Source organism: Mytilus edulis, chromosome 2 (assembly GCF_963676685.1).
Source record: "Mytilus edulis chromosome 2, xbMytEdul2.2, whole genome shotgun sequence".
Classification (NCBI taxonomy): Eukaryota; Metazoa; Mollusca; class Bivalvia; order Mytilida; family Mytilidae; genus Mytilus; species Mytilus edulis.
In genome coordinates, this window is record NC_092345.1 from 31,493,421 (window position 1) to 31,512,052 (window position 18,632).

The 18,632-nt window shown below is 32.7% G+C and overlaps 2 protein-coding genes across 3 annotated transcripts in view; one reads left to right on the top strand and one right to left on the bottom strand.

Moving 5' to 3' along the window:
* Positions 1–2,028, bottom strand: part of LOC139510808 (repetitive organellar protein-like) — an 88,791-nt gene extending 86,763 nt beyond the window's left edge. The window contains exon 1 of the mRNA XM_071297339.1: positions 1,935–2,028. Coding sequence (XP_071153440.1) covers positions 1,935–1,943 — 9 coding nt within the window. The 5' untranslated portion in view covers positions 1,944–2,028. The remainder of the gene's footprint in view (positions 1–1,934) is intronic.
* A 2,653-nt stretch (positions 2,029–4,681) lies between these two features.
* Positions 4,682–17,206, top strand: LOC139511943 (stomatin-like). 2 transcript variants are annotated; one of them, XM_071299141.1, is made up of 9 exons: positions 4,682–5,084; positions 9,484–9,541; positions 10,199–10,320; positions 10,957–11,029; positions 12,178–12,260; positions 12,809–13,012; positions 14,437–14,492; positions 15,237–15,315; positions 16,059–17,206. In XM_071299141.1, the coding sequence occupies exons 2-9, from the start codon at positions 9,526–9,528 to the stop codon at positions 16,245–16,247; spliced, it is 822 nt and encodes a 273-aa protein (XP_071155242.1). In that variant the 5' UTR covers positions 4,682–5,084; positions 9,484–9,525; the 3' UTR covers positions 16,248–17,206. The 2 variants fall into 2 exon arrangements, with proteins under 2 accessions (XP_071155242.1, XP_071155243.1); XM_071299142.1 differs by having other exon boundaries at positions 4,683–5,084; positions 10,202–10,320; positions 16,059–17,202.
* The last annotated feature ends 1,426 nt before the right edge of the window (positions 17,207–18,632 follow it).

Sequence of the window (18,632 nt, forward strand, 5' to 3'; positions counted from 1 at the left end):
TTGAAAGAAAAAAATTGTTTTCGACTTGTCATGCTTGTCGCCAAAAAAATAGATTGTTTTTCGCCACAGGCGGAAAAAAAAGTTTGTCTTGAAAAAAAATCCATAGCCACCCCAGAAAATCAAATAGTTGCTGCCTAAAGGAAACCTAATGCCAGGACAATGCTCATCAATGCTGTATGGACAACAACCGATCAGAAAACGAGAGAACTCTTTTAAGAGTAGAAACTTGAATACACTTTATTTTTTATGTAAAAATTGAAAAAATCACTCACTTTACAAAGCCTTTCTCACCTAATTACAATACTGAAGTACGCAGTTTGGTAATAAAGTCGGAAAAACATTACACTTCCTAGTCCGTTCGTCAGTATGTCCTACTTGAGGTTAGAGTTTTTGGTCAAGGTAGATTTTGATGAAGTTGAAGTCCAATCAACTTGAAACTTAGTACACATGTGCCCTGTGATATGATCTTTCTAATGTTAATGACAAATTAGAGTTTTTACCCCAATTCCACAGTCCACTAAACATAGAAAAGGATAGTGCGAATGGGGCATCCGTGTACTATGGACACATTCTTGTTTATGACTGAAATGATACTTTATTTTACACTACGCATCTGCTCATTTGATGTTTCTACTGGACAAACACCTGATTATTCAAGATATCATTGATATAACTTAACACATGACCCAGAACAGATCCCGGAGATACCCTAGATTCAACCGGGCCTGTTGGTAGATATAGGAAGATGTGGTATGAGTGCCTGTGCGACAACTCTCCATCCAAGTCACAGTTTATAAAAGTAAACCATTATAGGTCAAGGTACGATTTCAACACTGAGCCTGGCTCACACCGAACAGCAAGCTATAAAGGGCCCCATAAATTACTAGTTTTAAACCATTCAAACAGGAAACCCAACAGTTTTATCTATGTAAAAACGAGAAACACGTATGAACTACATAAACAGACGAAAACTACTGTACATCAGATTCCTGACTTAGGACAGGTGCAAGCATTTGCAGCGGGAGTAAATGTTTTAATTGTACCAAACCCTCTCCCTTTTCTGAAACAATAGTATAACAACATACTCAGCATGCCAGCTCCAGACCTCAATTACTGATTGAAAGATTATGTCTTCATCATATGAATATCAGGCACAATTAACCCCTCCCGTTAGGGGTTTAGTATAATACTATCATAAAATAAATGAGAAGAACATAACCCGTGTCATCATGGTCATGCCAATATATATGACTCTGGTATTTCTAAAAGTATCAACATGATGAGAAAATTGTTCATGGCTAAGTTATCTTCCCTTTCCACATAGGTTATACTTACTCATATTATTACTTTTTAAATGGAACAAATATTCTGGAACACTGCATGGTCTCTAAACAAAATACACCTTATCGCTAATCCCGGCTGACACGGCCGCTTGAACTTTTGATGCATACAACAATCACTTTTCCATTGTGGCGTCCGATATTTTGTATTATGACGTCAAAATTTTACGGGAACCTGTGTGATACCCAGTAATGGCGGACTAATAGTGATAAGGTGTATTAAAGGTAAATAGCCTTTACTTTAACATTGTCATTTTTTTTTCAGACAAGTGCCTGTGTTTCCCACTGGACTAAACATGATAAATATTAGTTTTTGTTCAGACGGAATAAAGTGTATAGAATATTTGTTCCAAAAGGAATAGATATTATATCATATGATATGCATTGTTTGTATAAATAAAGTTTCCCGACGAACTTCTGTCAGCACGACAGTAGGAACTAAAAATAGTTAGGATACGTGCACATATATACGTTTGTAGTTTCTTCATTTTAAATAACATTTTAATAAAGCCTACTCTACCCATGTGAAGTATATTGTGTGTTGGAGAAAGAAGGTGGATCCATGTATATCAATATCATAAAATGCATACTCACCTCCCGCATGTATTAAAGCCCCGTTTTCCCGTTAAATGACAATCTGAAGCACAGAAAAAGTAACCCTACCCATTCGGAACACCTCGAACTTTACAATGCAAATGCAAAGCTATCTGGTACCCATATAAATATTCCGATGGCATACTGAATATTTACTGAGGAAACCAGTCTATGAAAAAGAAATTATCGAATAGACTTATCCATTCCATGGCAAAGAGAGTGAGAGGTTCATTTGTTAGGACCCTTGTCCTCACAACCAAAAAATCGTGCGCATGTGTAGAGAGAGACGCGCAGATCAAAATAAACGAATGTTGAAGTGAGGACATATGTTTGTCCTCATATCTCCATGGCAGTCCTCACGACGTTGGTCTACGAGTCAACGATTGTCCTCATGCTACGGCGAAAACCATCCCTCTCTCTCTCTCTCTCTCTCTCTCTCTCTCCCTCTCTCTCTCTCTCTCTCTCTCTCTCTCTCTCTCTCTCTCTCTCTCACACACACACACACACACACACACACTTCTTTTGTACTCTCTTACACTTTCTCTCTCTTACCGCTCCAGTCAGTAGGTTCGTGAGATTGAGTGAACAAACGAGTGAGTCAGTGAGTGAGTCAGTGAGCGAGTAAGTCAGTGAGTGAGTGAGCGACAGATCGCGCGAGAGTAGGAGAGAGTGATAGCGTGGAGGAAAGAGAGAGCGGGTGGAAAGAGAGCGGGAGTGAGAAAGAGAGAGCGCTAGAGTCGAAAAAAAGAGAATTTCTTTGGCAGAGTGATATTATGTGAGTGGGTGGAAGAGGGAAGAGAAAAGTTGGAATAGCAGAGTGCGAAAGCGAAAGAGAGAAAAAAGTGAGATTGTGCGACTGAGAGTTAGTAAGTCATATAATGCATATAGCTATGCAAAGTAAACTAATGTGAATTGAAGAACTGAAGTGGTAGGAGAATTGGACTGTGAGAATTGGAGCTGTAAAAGATGAGAAAGATAAGGGATAGACACATGGTCCAAATGATGTCGACTTACTCAACTATAGGTCACCATACAACCTTCAGCAATTAGCAAAATCCATACCGTTCAGAACGTATAAAGAACCCGACAGTTGCATGGTTACTAACATACTATCAAGAAAAGTCTTTACTATTCAAAAGAAGGTGCAGTTCTTTTGAAAATGTTTGTTTTTATAATATGCAAAATACTTCCAATAGATATATTTACTAAGTTAACATAAAATAAATACAATATATGTTTGTCAGCTTTATTCTTTTAAAGAGTCGAATTTGAAAACTACCTAGCTGATATCATACTATGAAAAGGTCAGTGGTTCTTTGTATAAAGTATATAATTAATCGCGACCGTATGCAATCATTATATTCCTGTAGAAGTTACTTTCCTAGGTTAGGTGAGGATTGAGGACAAAGGTGTAATCCCGTGACATTCTTCATTATATGTCTATACCAAGTCAGGAGCCTGTAATTCAGTTGTTTTCGTTGGATCATTGTCTGTGAAACAATTCAAACGAGAAAACCAACGGTCCAATTTATACAATACAATTATCATCATTTTTTTGTCGTAAAGTAGGCCGTTCGTTTTCTCGTTTGAATTGTTTCACACTCTTCATGTCAAGGCCTTAAAATATATATAACCGACAATACGGTATGAGTTGTTTCTCATTGATGGAGCCGTACATTGACCTATAACTGCTTACATTCACTTCAATTGAACTCTGTTGGTTGTTTCATTGGCAATCATTCCCCATCTCCTTACTATTATACTAATCACTTCCTTTACAATAGTAATGTCACTTGATACTAAACTAATGCGTATTACTTTAGTATAAATCTTTACCATGGGAATTTTAAAGTACTGTTTCATTTAAATAAAATTAAATCATCAATAACATAATGTGTTTCCATGGTGCTTTGTTTATAGGATCACAAATCAAAGAAAGGCATAATTCAATCTAATTAGATTGGGCATAATTTACCGTCACACTACACACAAATATAAAATATAAATACTTTTTGTAAAATTTTGTATTGAACGAAGCCATACCTAAGATCTTATATCTGAAAGATTTTCATTCGGAAAAATCCTGTTTTCATTTGACATATTTCAGGTCGTGGCTAACATTCATGGAAAATTGTAAATGGGTTCGTATTTCATTCTTTAAAGCACGTTTTTATTCGAATCCATCCGCAACCAACAATCAATCCATTAAATTAACTAAAATTTCTATCCTACTGCTAGAACTACTACAACAAATTACATTCCGAATTTATAGTTCTTAAGATTTTTCAAAGTCTTTCAAAGTAGTACTATATAAACACCAAACAACTCTTTTATATGTACACTGTTAACAGTTAGTTTCGAATTTATCTTATAAAAATTATAAAAAAAATTATAATTAATAAAAAGATGATTTGCTTCATATAATTTTTAATATCATGTTCAAAAATATGACGTTTTATTGTCCCAATCTAAAGTCGTGATAGTTGTTATTTCAGTAAAAATGCATTGACTTTCTAATATTGGTCCTGCTATTGTGAAATAAATATATAGATATAGATATAGAAATTGACCCATAATTAACCTTAACTTTAACAACGAAGCTTTATCAAACTAGTACAAAAGAACTATCGCTTCCAGACTTGAAAAAACTCTTCAATCCAGACTTGAAGTAGTCCCGCAGGCCATATATTATGACATCTACCTAGTAATAGTAATTGTAAATACACCATTACAAGATATCAATACTAGTTCTAACCACCAAATGGATCGAGTTCGTTCTGAATTTGAATCTCAAAGAGAACAATATGGAGGCTTGCTATGACTCTAGTTTTTACCCGATTAAACTTTCAAATATCATCGGAGTGATTTGATTTAACATTTATATTAAAAAGGATCATAAACAAAGACAACCATTAGGATCTTCCTCTAATATTTACAAATATAATTGAAATAAGATTCATTAATTGCAGTTCATTAAATCTAATCAATACTGGTATTTGTTTCCATTATAAACCATGATAGCGCAGCTAACGACGTCCCTAAATAACCATAGCAAATAGTTTTCTATAGCTTTAAAACTGGAATAATCACGTCGTATTATACTGAGTATACACTGTGGTAACTGGACATACACATCTGAACCTAGCGAAGGTAAGTCTATAGTATTAACTTTATCATTTTACTTACTTTCTCATGGATAAATGTCATTGCTATTTTGGTATTAAATTGATTGAATTCTGGGACCTCCAAATACATTTTGCTTTAGAGGTAAGAGGAACCAGTATATCGATTGATTGTCCCTACAGGGTTGTAAGTGTTGTTTTATCAAAATACCTAAATGTAAATGTCAGACGAAATTCTACATTGAGGTTCGTTTATATTTTTAACGTTTTCACGCTGATATTTTGAAAGTAAAATAAATAAGAAAAAAAATAGCAAATAGCAAAATTTGCCAAATAAATAAAATCAAAATATCAGAAAACAAACAGAAGCATGAAATACCGCCCAAAATATATCTGTCATGACTAGGGTTATATGAATTCTTGAACTTCTGTTTGGTAGAATAATATACAATCTGGCTATAATAATTGATAATAAATTAAATTATGATATTATATTAAATAGAACTATTTATATAATCCCGAACCTAATTGCATTTAAAACATTAAAAATCAAGTTGAGGAATTGGTAATTCTAAATTCAAAGAAACTGAAAAAAAAATCTGTTCAATATCACACTAGATTTTGAAGTTAGGTAATGTGATCGATATGACTGCCGAAAAGTATAGGAAGAAATGATCTGATATACTTATGTAGGCTATGCAAGTGCCTTTTTGTACAACAATAAATACATACTAACACAGCAGCAGCAGATGTGTAATACTGTGGTACATCAGAGGCGGATTATGGGGGGGGCCCTTTTTAGAAAAAATTTGGTTGCTTATATAGGGAATCACTGAAGCGCGACTGGAGCGGGTCCCCTCTTAGCCAGTCAGTGGGCCCCCACTTATGAAAATTTCTAGATCCGCCACTGTACATCTAACAATGAATATGTCCAAGAGAGGCAAAAGATACCAAAGGGACATTCACACTCATCAGTTGAAAATAAACTGACAACGCCATGGCTTAAAAGAAAAAGACGAGCAGACATACAAAAGTACACAACTTGAGCACAACACAACAAAGAAACTAAAGACGTATCACCAAGTATACTTGGAACAACAGTAATAAGCACTGACGACCACTAAACTACCTTTAATGAAAATCTCAGTGCCTCTGTTCCAATTTCTGGAGACGTATATTTTATGAAGGTAATGAAACAAAAACACTCTGGTAGAAAACGACGAGAATACAATACGAAAATATAGTCCTATTTTTCCTTGTCAATTTTCATGTCTACGCTAAGTATTATATTACTTATTTCTCTCTGAAATCCATTAACATTACGAATCAGAAAGAAACCATGCAAATAAAATTTAGTAAACTTTGATGTTTTCTAAATTTTATAAATCATCAAGGGAAATAAAAGGTATTTCCAGTCAAATTTCCTCTACACGCAATGTTGATCAAATTAAAGCGAGAAAATCTTGTATTTTCAGACATCGGAAACTAAACCGAATATACGTGTATATGAATGACAATAAATAGCTATTTCTGTTGCAGTTTTAATTATTTTTTTAGATAATAAGTAAATGTTAACCAGAATGTCAGAAACAGAAGTGTGCCGTTTGTGTTTAAAAATACGATTATGTTGTCGATCAAATGACATACATGTATGATGATGGTCTGGAGTTAAAGGTGTCAGACCACCAATTAAAAATCCCTATCTGTTCAACCAAATTTTGCAATTTTCACAGCTTTCTAAATATTTTACCTTAAGTTTAACTTCAAGGAAACCAGTTATATACTGAATTGTACATGTGTCACCTTTCTACATGCCAATTTTCAACCAATGTTTAAAGTCTTGTAACAAATTTCTGATCTTGAAAAGACAGGTACTACCAAAATAACTCCCGGTTTTCTGGAAATCTTAAATTAGTGTACTATGTAGCGCATTAATCCTGAATTTTTAATGCAAACTCATAGACAAGTGAATTTTGGCTCAAAATGGTCTAAATATATTTCCCTTTCACCAAAAGTTTCATTTCTGCAAATTTGTGGGTTAGTTTAGGTAAACAATGACATCAAAAGCACTATTTTGTGTTAGAGTAGGACTACTTTTACGTTCTAAATTGGAGGGAGTAATTGGTGGTCTGACACCAGTAGGGGTCCGTGATTTATTGATTCTTTTTTTTTCTCTCTTTCCTTTATTATTTTTTTTTATCTAGTTTGCACTACTATAATAGTCCTAGGTTTGCCCCCCCCCCCCCCTTATTTTTATATTCTAACACCTAGATATTCCTATTTGTTTTGTCCTTTATTCTACACTCAGAAGTCTTTTTATGATAGTTTTATTTGTGCTTTAGTTTTATTATTCTTTGTAATTGATATGGGGATGGGAGCCAATAAACGATTTTTTTGATAGACAAAGGGTGTCTTATTTTTCTAGGATTCAAGGCCTTGACTCAAGTAAATTATGTCGAATTGTATTTGAAGATCTCAAGTCCTTAAAGCTTCAAAGGGGATGGGACTATCCACAATATATGATATGGTTGGTCTGGATCACTTTTATAATTCGAATGTCAACTCTTATATATTTAAACAGTTTCTTGGAAGGTTTGTCCGGAGAAGGCAATATCAAGAAATAAACAATAAAAGCAGTCTAGATATTTTCTCAAAATTTAACTTTGCACAAGGAAAGCAACCATATCTGACGAACTTGCTGGACTTCAAGTCTGCAAGACTCAAAATATTAATACGGACAAATTGTTTACCTATAAACAAAGTCTTGTATAGGATGAATCTTAGCGAGAGTCCAACTTGCCAAATGTGTTTATTTATTTCTGAAGAGTCCATTGAACATTTCCTATTAGAGTGTTCTGGCTTCTCCTCAATCCGTAATAAATACATATCTGATATAAATGAATATCTACGTTTTGCTTTCCCGGGCCTCTGCTTCACAGAGTTATCGTTCTACGATAAAATACAAAAACTGATTGCTGTTATCAGGTTGATCCCTACATTAGTAAAACATTGGACAGTTTAAGTAAAAAGATGTTCAGTGAAATGTACTCTAAGAGACAATTGGTTTTGGAACCTAAACTTTAAATGTTATTTTTTTACGTTACTTTTAGTTTAGTTTATATTTTTATGCTGTACATGATGTTTATTTTTCTTATGTAAAGATGATGTCTTATTTTACTATGTACCAATTTTAAGTCTGAAAATGTTTTATGAATATTTTTACTTGTCTGTATATATTCATTGCATATGTTGTTAGACGCATTTGTGGATACCCCGTCCGCAAGTGCCCCCGTTGTAAAGGGGTGGTTTCTAAATAAATATATATAAATATATATATATATATAATGTCTAAAAATAGCTACAATCAACATTCAATCTATTTAAGCGTAGATCAGTTTGTGAAAATAAACTGATACAGTTACTGAATTAAAATTATATAAATGTCTAAAAATATAACTTAAACACGCTAATTAATACATTAAAAAGTTCTATTAGATTTCAAATAGAAATACGCAATATTTCGCTAAACAAATTATAGCTTCATCAGGCGTGTGCATCTCTCAAGGTGAAATCGGATGCATGACAAAAAAAAAAATCAAGAATGTTATTTAGGTTCTTTCACTAAGTTTTCTTGTTTCATTATCTTTCAGATTGTGTCATCCCCGTAAATGAAACAATACATGATGTGTAGCTTAATCTATGCAAGAGTTGAGAAAAAGTGTAACATATTGATTGATGTTGCATAAAATATGTTTGTAGCTACAACTACATGTATATATATAAAAACGCAATATTTTTCAACAGAGAATAAGCTTCGTTTTGAGTGTATAATAGTAGCGGCTGAAGACCATCTCTGGGTGCGAGATTTTCTCGTTTTGTTTAAGACCTATTGGTGGCATTGGAAGGTGTCTGCTCTTTTGTCGGGTTGTTGTCTCATTGGTACATTTCCTGTTTCCATTCTCAATTTTATACTTTTGAACGAAAGTTAAAAAGAAAAATAACAGTCCTATTATCATTACAATGGGTCTTTACAAAGAAAGTTCGTGTTTAATAGTTGACAGCGATGTTTAAAATATTGATTGATCTTAAGTATGATACATATTCGTATACATATATAGAGAGTTTTCATCATAGTAGCGATGAGATCTATGTTATCTATTACTTTGTAGGTTAACTAAAGATGAGATATAGGTTATTATGTCTAATTTGCTTATTTGTAGGTTAATGAAAGACGAGATATAGGTTATTATATCTAATTTGCTTATTTGTAGGTTAATGAAAGAAGAAATATAGGTTATTATGTCTAACTTTACTTATTTGTAGGTTAATGAAAGGAGAGATGTAGGTTATTATGTCTAACTTTACTTATTTGTAGGTTAATGAAAGGAGAGATGTAGGTTATTATGTCTAACTTTACTTATTTGTAGGTAAATTAACGACGTAACCAGATATCTGTGAACATCTATTCGATGGAGAGTAACAAGGGTGAGTTCTACGTTTCAATTTTGTAATAAAGTGATAATTGCTAGAAATATGTGCATTTCGCTTCAAATATGTGTTAGAAAAATATATACTTTGCATACACATTATTTTTCATGTTTCAAAAACACACAACTAAGATCATATGATCATACGGATGCCACAATTTGTATGAATGCTATCATAATTAGAAGTTTGGTGTGTAGATTTACACTGAAAATGCATAAACGATAGAAGGTCAAATGGGGATATCGAATTAAAACGTTTAAACCCATTGCATTTGTATGTATCGGTCCTAATTCGGGAACCTGATGTTCAGCATTGGCCTTACTCTCAGGCATATTAAGTGTGGAGGCGGGAGTCCAAATATTTGTAATGAGGTCAACTCTTTCCATTTCTAAACTGGTACATTTGACCATATAAAATGGAACGTTTTTTGTCACATTTAAATTTGACTGCAGATTCATACATGCAAATTATTACAAAGATGAAAATATGACAAAAACAGCAAAAAGACGAAAAGAATTGTACCCTTTATCTAATCCTAGGAACTTAACAGATTACGAATACTAAATTCAATGATAAACCATAGAACAAAATGTTTCATAAGTTTTATTTCATACTTTTGCTTGAAATATAGGCTAATAAATTATTTTCTCTTAGTAGGTCCGGATGCTCGGCAAGTTAGTGATGACGGACCCGGATGTTGTGGGTGTATATTGATGGGACTATCGTATTTTATTGTGGGCATATTTTTCCCATTTTCTCTGGCTATGTGCATAAAGGTAAGCATATTTCCAATACAAATATAACGTGTTATATACCATTTCTTAAATTAGGGACTGAAAAATATGACATAAAAACGGAACAATTTGTTCCATTAATAAAGTTGGACCATGTATCACATTCCATGGAGAATCGCCCTGTTTCTGATATAATTATAGGGCACTGCAATGCATTAACTTACTGTAATCAGCTTACAAGTCACAGTCCAATTGTTGAATTAAAGTCATATAAAAAAAAAAAGAGGCTACTCAGCCCCGTTTTCTTTTCTTGCTAAACATTTTTAACTGCATACACTTGCCTTCGGGAAATATAATGACTTCTTCATAGATGACTGGATTGTTTGAATATTGTAAGATATTCGGTTCTTTTCTAAAAAAATAATCTGTTGACATCAGATGTTTTTTACATTGTTTTAGAATCAGTCGAATAACGTTTAAAAAAAAAACAAAAAAAAACAATGCGATAATTTTATTTCTTTCTCATTATCTCTATTCTTGAAAATCTGGACCAAAATTTTAGTACTTTTTTTTGGATAATAACAATAAATATGTCCAAGTGTACAAAGTATGACATACATGATTACAATCTAATCAAGTACTAGATTCAATAGGATATGTGTTTTAATTTTATTCCAGATTGTTCAAGAGTATGAAAGAGCTGTAATATTCCGGCTAGGTCGAGTCCTACCAGGAGGCGCAAAGGGACCAGGTTAGTTGTACCAGTTTCCTAACTTTTCAATCTTTGTCTCGTCACTTGGCGTTCGTTGTCTGTATTGAGACGTGACTCTTCCATGGAATGACTGAACCAAATTAAACTTAACTCAAGTGGCATTTTCAATTCTGTAATTTCACGGATTTTTATGATTTTTTTCAAGCAACTTGAACATGTGTAGAACTACACATGAACATCAAAACAAATTTACAATTAGCTTATACACACTCGGAGATATAGTAAATCAAAATTGAGATTGGAAATGGGAATATGTCATAAAGACAACACTCCAAGCAAAGAGCAGAAAACATGGAGAATGAGAAAGAATAACAAATGTATAGGGTACACGTACATGTATTTGTAAACATATTGAATAGCATGACTATAAGGGGCGACATCAAAAAATCAGTGAAGGATAAAAAAACTTAATTCAAATAGTTTGGGTCAAATAGTTTGGGGTGGGGGTCAAATCGCTGCAAGTTTTGTATAAATTGACATCGATTTTACATATTATCCTTATTGGTCAATCAATGTTTCCCAAATTAAATTAAGAGGGTGTTAGGGGGGTCAGTGAAAAAAATATATGAATTAGGTTTTTTTTTATCCTTCATAGAACTTTTGATGTCGTCCCTAAATTGTCCTTTTTCAAAAGCCTGTCATACGAAATTTCCTGAAATATTATATGCTATCAAGGAAAAACGGGAGTATGTTTTCCATCATGATTTGCGACAAAACTAACATTTTCTATATTTACAACTTTGTATAATAAAAACAGGCACGAAACAGTTATGCGTGAATAAATTTCCATGTGTTTTAAAATCTGTATTGTAAATATACACGGCATAGTAATAATTCATAAATAAATTGAAAAAAAATATATCAAACCCGAACATCAAATTTCCAAAGTTGACTTGGTGCACTGCACAAACTACCAATCTAATGACAGGAACCTAAATTACTACAATACTCTATAAATGCCACACTCGTGTATAGAATTGACGGAACTAATATGAAATCTGCACCGTATCATAAAGAGTAACTTACAAGTACTATTGGGCCTGTAACTATGTTTTCTTCCAAATAATGAAATATGTCCTCGATTTGTATCTAATTGATTAGATTTCAAGTAACTTATAATTTTGTAGGGATGTTCTTCATTTTACCATGTCTGGATGATTTTAAGAAAGTTGATTTACGTACAGTTGCTAACGACGTCCCCCCTCAAGAGGTAGGATTTTTACTTCTGAAAATACTGATTTCATCTCACAGATATAGTTGAAACCCATTTTATGCACTATGTTTTCAAAATGTATTCAAATTACACGTTTTTTTATTGCACTATGTACGAATTTACATATTTACTTATATTAGAATTTCAATTTCCGTGGAAATTGTTTGATATTGGAGAACAGTATCTTAATTATCTTATAACATTAACTTATTCTCTGCATTAAATTTTATATGTTTGCCTGGGGAATTGTGAAAAGCTTCCTTTGGAAGTATATTTATAATGGAAATGGATTAAAAAAAGCTTTGGAACAAAATCAACACATAACATGATGAAAGAATGGCTATGCTGGCACTTCAGGTACTACACGATAGACAAAAATCTGGAAAAATATTTCCTACGGCTTTAATCGACTATACACAGCTAAGGACGTGCAGAATACACAGTTTGGACTTTTTAAAGTATCATCAAGACTTCAAAACATCATTGTCCATATTTAAATGAAATGGTTGCTCTCTCATTACCATTTTAATATATTTGAATTTTAGATTTTAACTAAAGATTCCGTGACTGTAGCAGTTGATGCAGTAATTTACAGCAGTATATATGATCCGACCATGTCTGTTATTAATGTTGAAAACGCTGACGCCTCTACCAGGTTGCTAGCAGCAACGACGTTAAGGAATGTTCTCGGTACAAAAAATATGTCGGAAATTTTAAGCGACAGAGACAGTATTGCACATCAAATGAAGGTACAAAAATTGTTAAAAAACAAAAGTTTGTGATATATCATCATTTTGTGTTAAAACATGTATGCACATTTATAGTTCACTGAAACTTCCAGACCAGGGGACATTTATTGGTTTCATTTTTCATATCATGTATTGTTTCATTTACGGGGATGACACAATCTGAAAGATAAGGAAACAAGAAAACTTAGTGAAAGAACCTAAATAACATTCTTGATTTATTTTGATATTGCTGTCAAAGTTCATTTTTAGGTTGAAATGTTAAACTGAAAATCTTAAAATCTTAAAAAAATAAAATACAGTGTTAATGTCTGTATCATTTTGGTCTTTTGTGGATAGTTGTCTCTATGGCAATCATACCCTATCTTCTTTTTTTATATTAAAATCACTCAGAATGAAATGAAAACCAGAGGAAATTTGGAAATTTGCTTTAAATGTATACAGAACACGCCTTATTCATGTTATTGTTAGAATATCTTTCGTGAACAGAACACCAAAAGGTACAAAACCTTATGCATGTAGGCAATTGAAAGCAATGCAAATGCTACATAAATACCAACATCAAAAATATTATCAACATTCCTGCGTATTGTTATCCTTGTTTGTGTTTCCCTCGATTTAAACCAAAAAAATCTCAAGACTGAGAATTCTTTATCTACCACTTCTTTATGAACAAAACTTTTGGGAAAAAAAAACCGATAAGTATATCATCAAGTCTGATAATTATGGTTGATATATAAAACAAATTAAGAAGTGTAAATTTCATATGCGAAATGATAATTTATAAGTTCCCTTAAAATTTATGTTATATCCTATGAATATGGCTATGTGATACGGAAGCCCATTTAGGACCTCAAAAAATATAATTTTGATTCGAAATCACGAATTTTAATCGTTATCACGAATTGCATAATTCGTTATAACAGATAAAATCTCTGATAACAAATTGGTGGAAATCGTTATAACAGATTATGCAATTCGCTATCACATTTTTTTGTAATTTGTAATAACGAATTTAATTCGTAAAAACGAATTACAAAATCTGTTATGCCGATTTCAACCAATTCATTATCACAAATTAAATATGTTATAACTTCGTAATAAAGATTTCAAATTATATTTTAGGGATGTCCTAAATAGGCTTCCGTAATGTGATGTTGTTTTTTTTATTTTCACTCAAAACATGCAAATAAAAAAAGAAAAGAAAATAACGCAACAAACAATCAATTGAAAGTTATCACAACATCGAACAGTTAAAAGAACAATATTATAAGTTCACAAAATACTGTCTGTACGTTTGCTGAATTTTTTTCAAACTCGCATAAACAAATCAGTTCATTTATTGTGAACACCAAATTTAACGGAAAAACTCAAATGTTCTATTCCTTAAATCATTTATAGATATATCTTTCAATTTTATTCTTTAGGCACTCTTAGACCAAGCTACTGATCCATGGGGTATAAGAGTTGAACGAGTTGAAATGTGAGTAGTTCTTAAAATGATTTTCATATTCGTTGACAAGTTAAGACGATTCTTAACTTTCATATATGCATCCGTTTTTTAGATGAAAAAACATTCTCTTATTTCTTATGGCATATTTAAGATACGCATTTTTTTGTACAAAACATTCATATAAGACGATAGCAAGAAATACCAAGAATATATTTAACAAGAATGTGTGCATAGAACACGGATGCCCCACTCGCACTATCATTTTCTATGTTCAGTTGACCGTGAAATAGGGGTCAAAACTCTAATTTGACTTTAAAATAAAAGGTCATATCATAGAGAACATGTGTACTAAGTTTCAAATTTATTGAACTTCACATTCATCAAAAACTGTCTTCACCAAAAACTTTAACCTCAAGCGGGACAGACGGACGGACGAACGAACGGACGGACGCACAGACCGAACAACATACTGTCCATCAATGGGGCATGGAAATCTCATGTACAAGATGGACGAAAAACACCACAACCACAGAACACGACGAAACGACAACCAAGAGTCAACGAAACATTTAATCGTCTAATGGTACAAAAATGGGGAAAGTGATCAAAAATGAATAAACAACATACATAATAAAAACAAACAGAAAAAAATTAAACTGTCTGTATGTTTGCTGATTTTTTTTATGATAATAAACATCAATTCAACCACCAAAACATTGTTTAAAATATGCATTTCAATTGAATGCATGTAGTAATCATACATTTTATTAACAGCAAAGATGTCCGACTTCCAATGCAACTACAAAGAGCCATGGCGGCTGAAGCAGAAGCGTCGAGAGAAGCTCGAGCAAAGGTACGTTGTAATTAGAATTGAATAGTTAATTGACACTACTTATTAAACTGTTAATAGTAATGAGGCTGAAATTTCCAGTAAAATCCTATGTAAGGTTATTTTTGTGTTGCAATTAACAAATGACCTATGGGAAGCAAATGAAACCATATCATATTACCACATAGATGACATAGAAGCAATATGTATCTTAACAGTTTGTATATATACAATAGCTTTCGTATAGACTTCTGATTCGTGAACATAAATATGCGCCAAGCGTGAACAGTTAATATTAGTTTTTAATTATATACACAGACATAAAAATAAGTTAACAGAAATATCAAATTCAAAGTTAAATACCAAAAGGGAGGTAGATAAAACCTGACAAAACAAACGCTCGGTTATAAACCAATTGAACACATTAAAAATAACTGTCATATTTGTGACTTAAAACGCATTTTCCGAAGAAAATGGCTTTACAATTGGTGTTAAAGCTAGCTAAATGTATGGCATTTATTTATAGTTTCGATATATTGACAAATTTGGATGAAGATCCCAAACAAATGAAACAGATGTAATAGGTTAACGTGACAATGATATGTATCCGGCAACCAAACATGTGCTAATTGCCGCCACACAACTGACTTTAAAAAATCATACAAACTATAAAATAAATCCGTCAAAGACGCCAACAAAAAACTGTTTATAGTTGATAGTACAAGTAAATGTAATCCCCATCCAAGATATATTTCATTCTAATACAGGTAATAGCAGCAGAGGGAGAACAACATGCATCACTTGCTTTGAAGGAAGCAGCTGACATCATGGCCTCCAGTCCAGCCGCTATACAACTTCGATACCTGCAGACACTTAGCACGATAGCATCTGAGAAGAATTCTACTATTATTTTTCCGCTTCCAATCGACATGCTTGCGGCGTTTGGAAAGAAATGAATTAATATCTATCAATAACAATAATGACTAGGCTTTAGAGGGAATTCCTCTGAGATTCTGTATCTTGTCAATAAATCCACCTTTTTCATATTTAATCATTGGTAAATTGATCACAATATATCCATGGATAATTATCAAACTATCTTTCCAATCTAATATCAAAGAGCAATAGTTTTTTCTTCAAATAAGTGTGATATTTTAATGAAGAATCATATTGGATTTTAAAGTCATTTACTATTTTTACACATGAATTCTATAACTTTTGTGATCATAGTCAATGATGTCGCCACACAGAGACTATATCGATTATATATTTCATATATAAGAGTAGCTGTTTACTTATGTTCGGAGGACTTGGCGATAACAGAGAACCTACATGTACATGTATTGTGTAGAAGACCAACATAAACAGGACGAAACCTGCTGCATTGTTAACGCCTAAGGACGATCCAGTAAAACAAGAACACGTGATCAGTTTGTTATGTTATAATGACTGTGATGTACTGTATATGTGTTAATTTTTACCTCTATTTTCAAAATTGAGGTTCACCTTTTATCTTTTAGAGTTCGTTAAATCCATGACTTCTGATCAGAGTTCGTTAAATCCATGACTTCTGATCATTGTCATTTTTCGATATACAAAGTCACAAGCAATAACTCTCTCATGGCAAAGAAGTATATAATCTGCCTATTTTAGAACGATAATTGAAAATAATGTTTTTTTGTATTCTCCGAGATCAAGAAGTTGAAATAAAAAATGTCCTGTAGTCTCATTATGCAGTAGATCGTATATCAAACCAAATGGTTTTCAGCATAACCATGAAAACGGAGAAATACCATAAACATTGTAACTGCACGAAACACGCAACATATCTTTAATTGAAAATGAAATTTTCAAGACCAAAAGCTATTTTAAGTATTGATTTTACCATAAACGAATGACAAATTTGTCTTCATTTTAAAGTTACACAGTTTAACAATAAACATTAAATTTACATGGACTCAAATAACCATTCTCAATTAAGACTAAATCGTTACGTTTAAAATAAATGATTTCTTAGAATTTGGAAAATATTTTTATATTATTCCTATTCCTATTTGATTTTTCGAGAAAATGACACTGCTCATGCACTCCAAGCCGGGATGATGGTAACGCTGAAGTTCAATGGTCTAATCAAAATACATTTGCAATGATTTTCGTGTCGATGGGAGGAGTCTATGTATATGTTAAAGGGTTTAAGCAGTTTTTAAAGTTGATAAGGGGTTTGTTAACTTTTGATACTAAGAGAAACGTTCTGCAGCGATTGTTTCGATAGATATCTACAAAAGGATCTGTTTTAAGGATTGTGGAGCGTGACATTTTCTAAATACATACGGGTACACAAACAGACTTTGTAGTGTATACAAGATACGAAATCAACCGCGAACACTAAATCCATGAAATCATGAGGTCGACGTCAGTGGAGCCTTGTCTGACGAAAATCCCATATACCCGAAAAAGTAAGCGTAATACTGGCAATAAATGAGTGTTACACATGGAAAACAAATCTTTTGTTTCTTCAAAGCATTTGTTGAACCAACCGGTTATACAGATCCAAAGAATGTTTATATGTTTGTCAGGTATGAAAATGCTTCCCCATTTTCTCCTGTTTAAAGTATTTCTATGGTAATATTTTATGTTTCACGTATTGCTTATGTAACATGTCATTTGTTTTTCTCACATAAAGTTAACAATGAATTTAGTTGCAGGCCCTCTCATTGTAAGGTGTATACCACCATTGATTTCCCCCTATTAGTCTTTGTTAAATTTGCACTTTTCAAAAAAATGTGCAGAATTTATCTTTGTTTCAAATAAATAAATACTTGGCATGAGTAAAGATTTATCCTGTCCAGTACTCTTAGGAAAAATATCACATAACATTTCATTGCATGTAAGAAATTAACCATCACTGGAAGTCAACCAATCAAATGTCTCCCCTTATTTTATCTGTGTACAAGGTTTAGTCACCATGTAACCTTAAGATTACAAAACATATAGAAATCCCAAATAAAAAAATAATGGTGCTTTGAAATACCCAAGACATGTTTATGACACAGAAATGTTTTACTGCAATAAAATGTAGGATTAATTACCTACCGGTGTGTGTCCGTTATGCATACGTTACGCGTCCGTTTTATTTGGTCAGTACTTCAACAGACTCCCAACGGATAACAATTTTGTCAACGGACAACTTTTATTTTCATCCGTTAGGCGTCCGTTCGTGCTATCCGGTAAGGTGTGACCGAGGCTAAAAGCAATGTTAATAGTAACTTAAGTTTATAGTCTGACATGGTTCCTTTATTGTATTTTATAAATATTGACTGTGGTATTATAGTTGTTTACTA

Bases quoted from the DNA above. Each gene is read 5' to 3' on its own strand.
- LOC139511943 (XM_071299141.1), top strand. The intron at 11,030-12,177 runs GTTAGTTGTACC...ATAATTTTGTAG, and splicing joins AGGAGGCGCAAAGGGACCAG to GGATGTTCTTCATTTTACCA. The intron at 12,261-12,808 runs GTAGGATTTTTA...TTTGAATTTTAG, and splicing joins ACGACGTCCCCCCTCAAGAG to ATTTTAACTAAAGATTCCGT.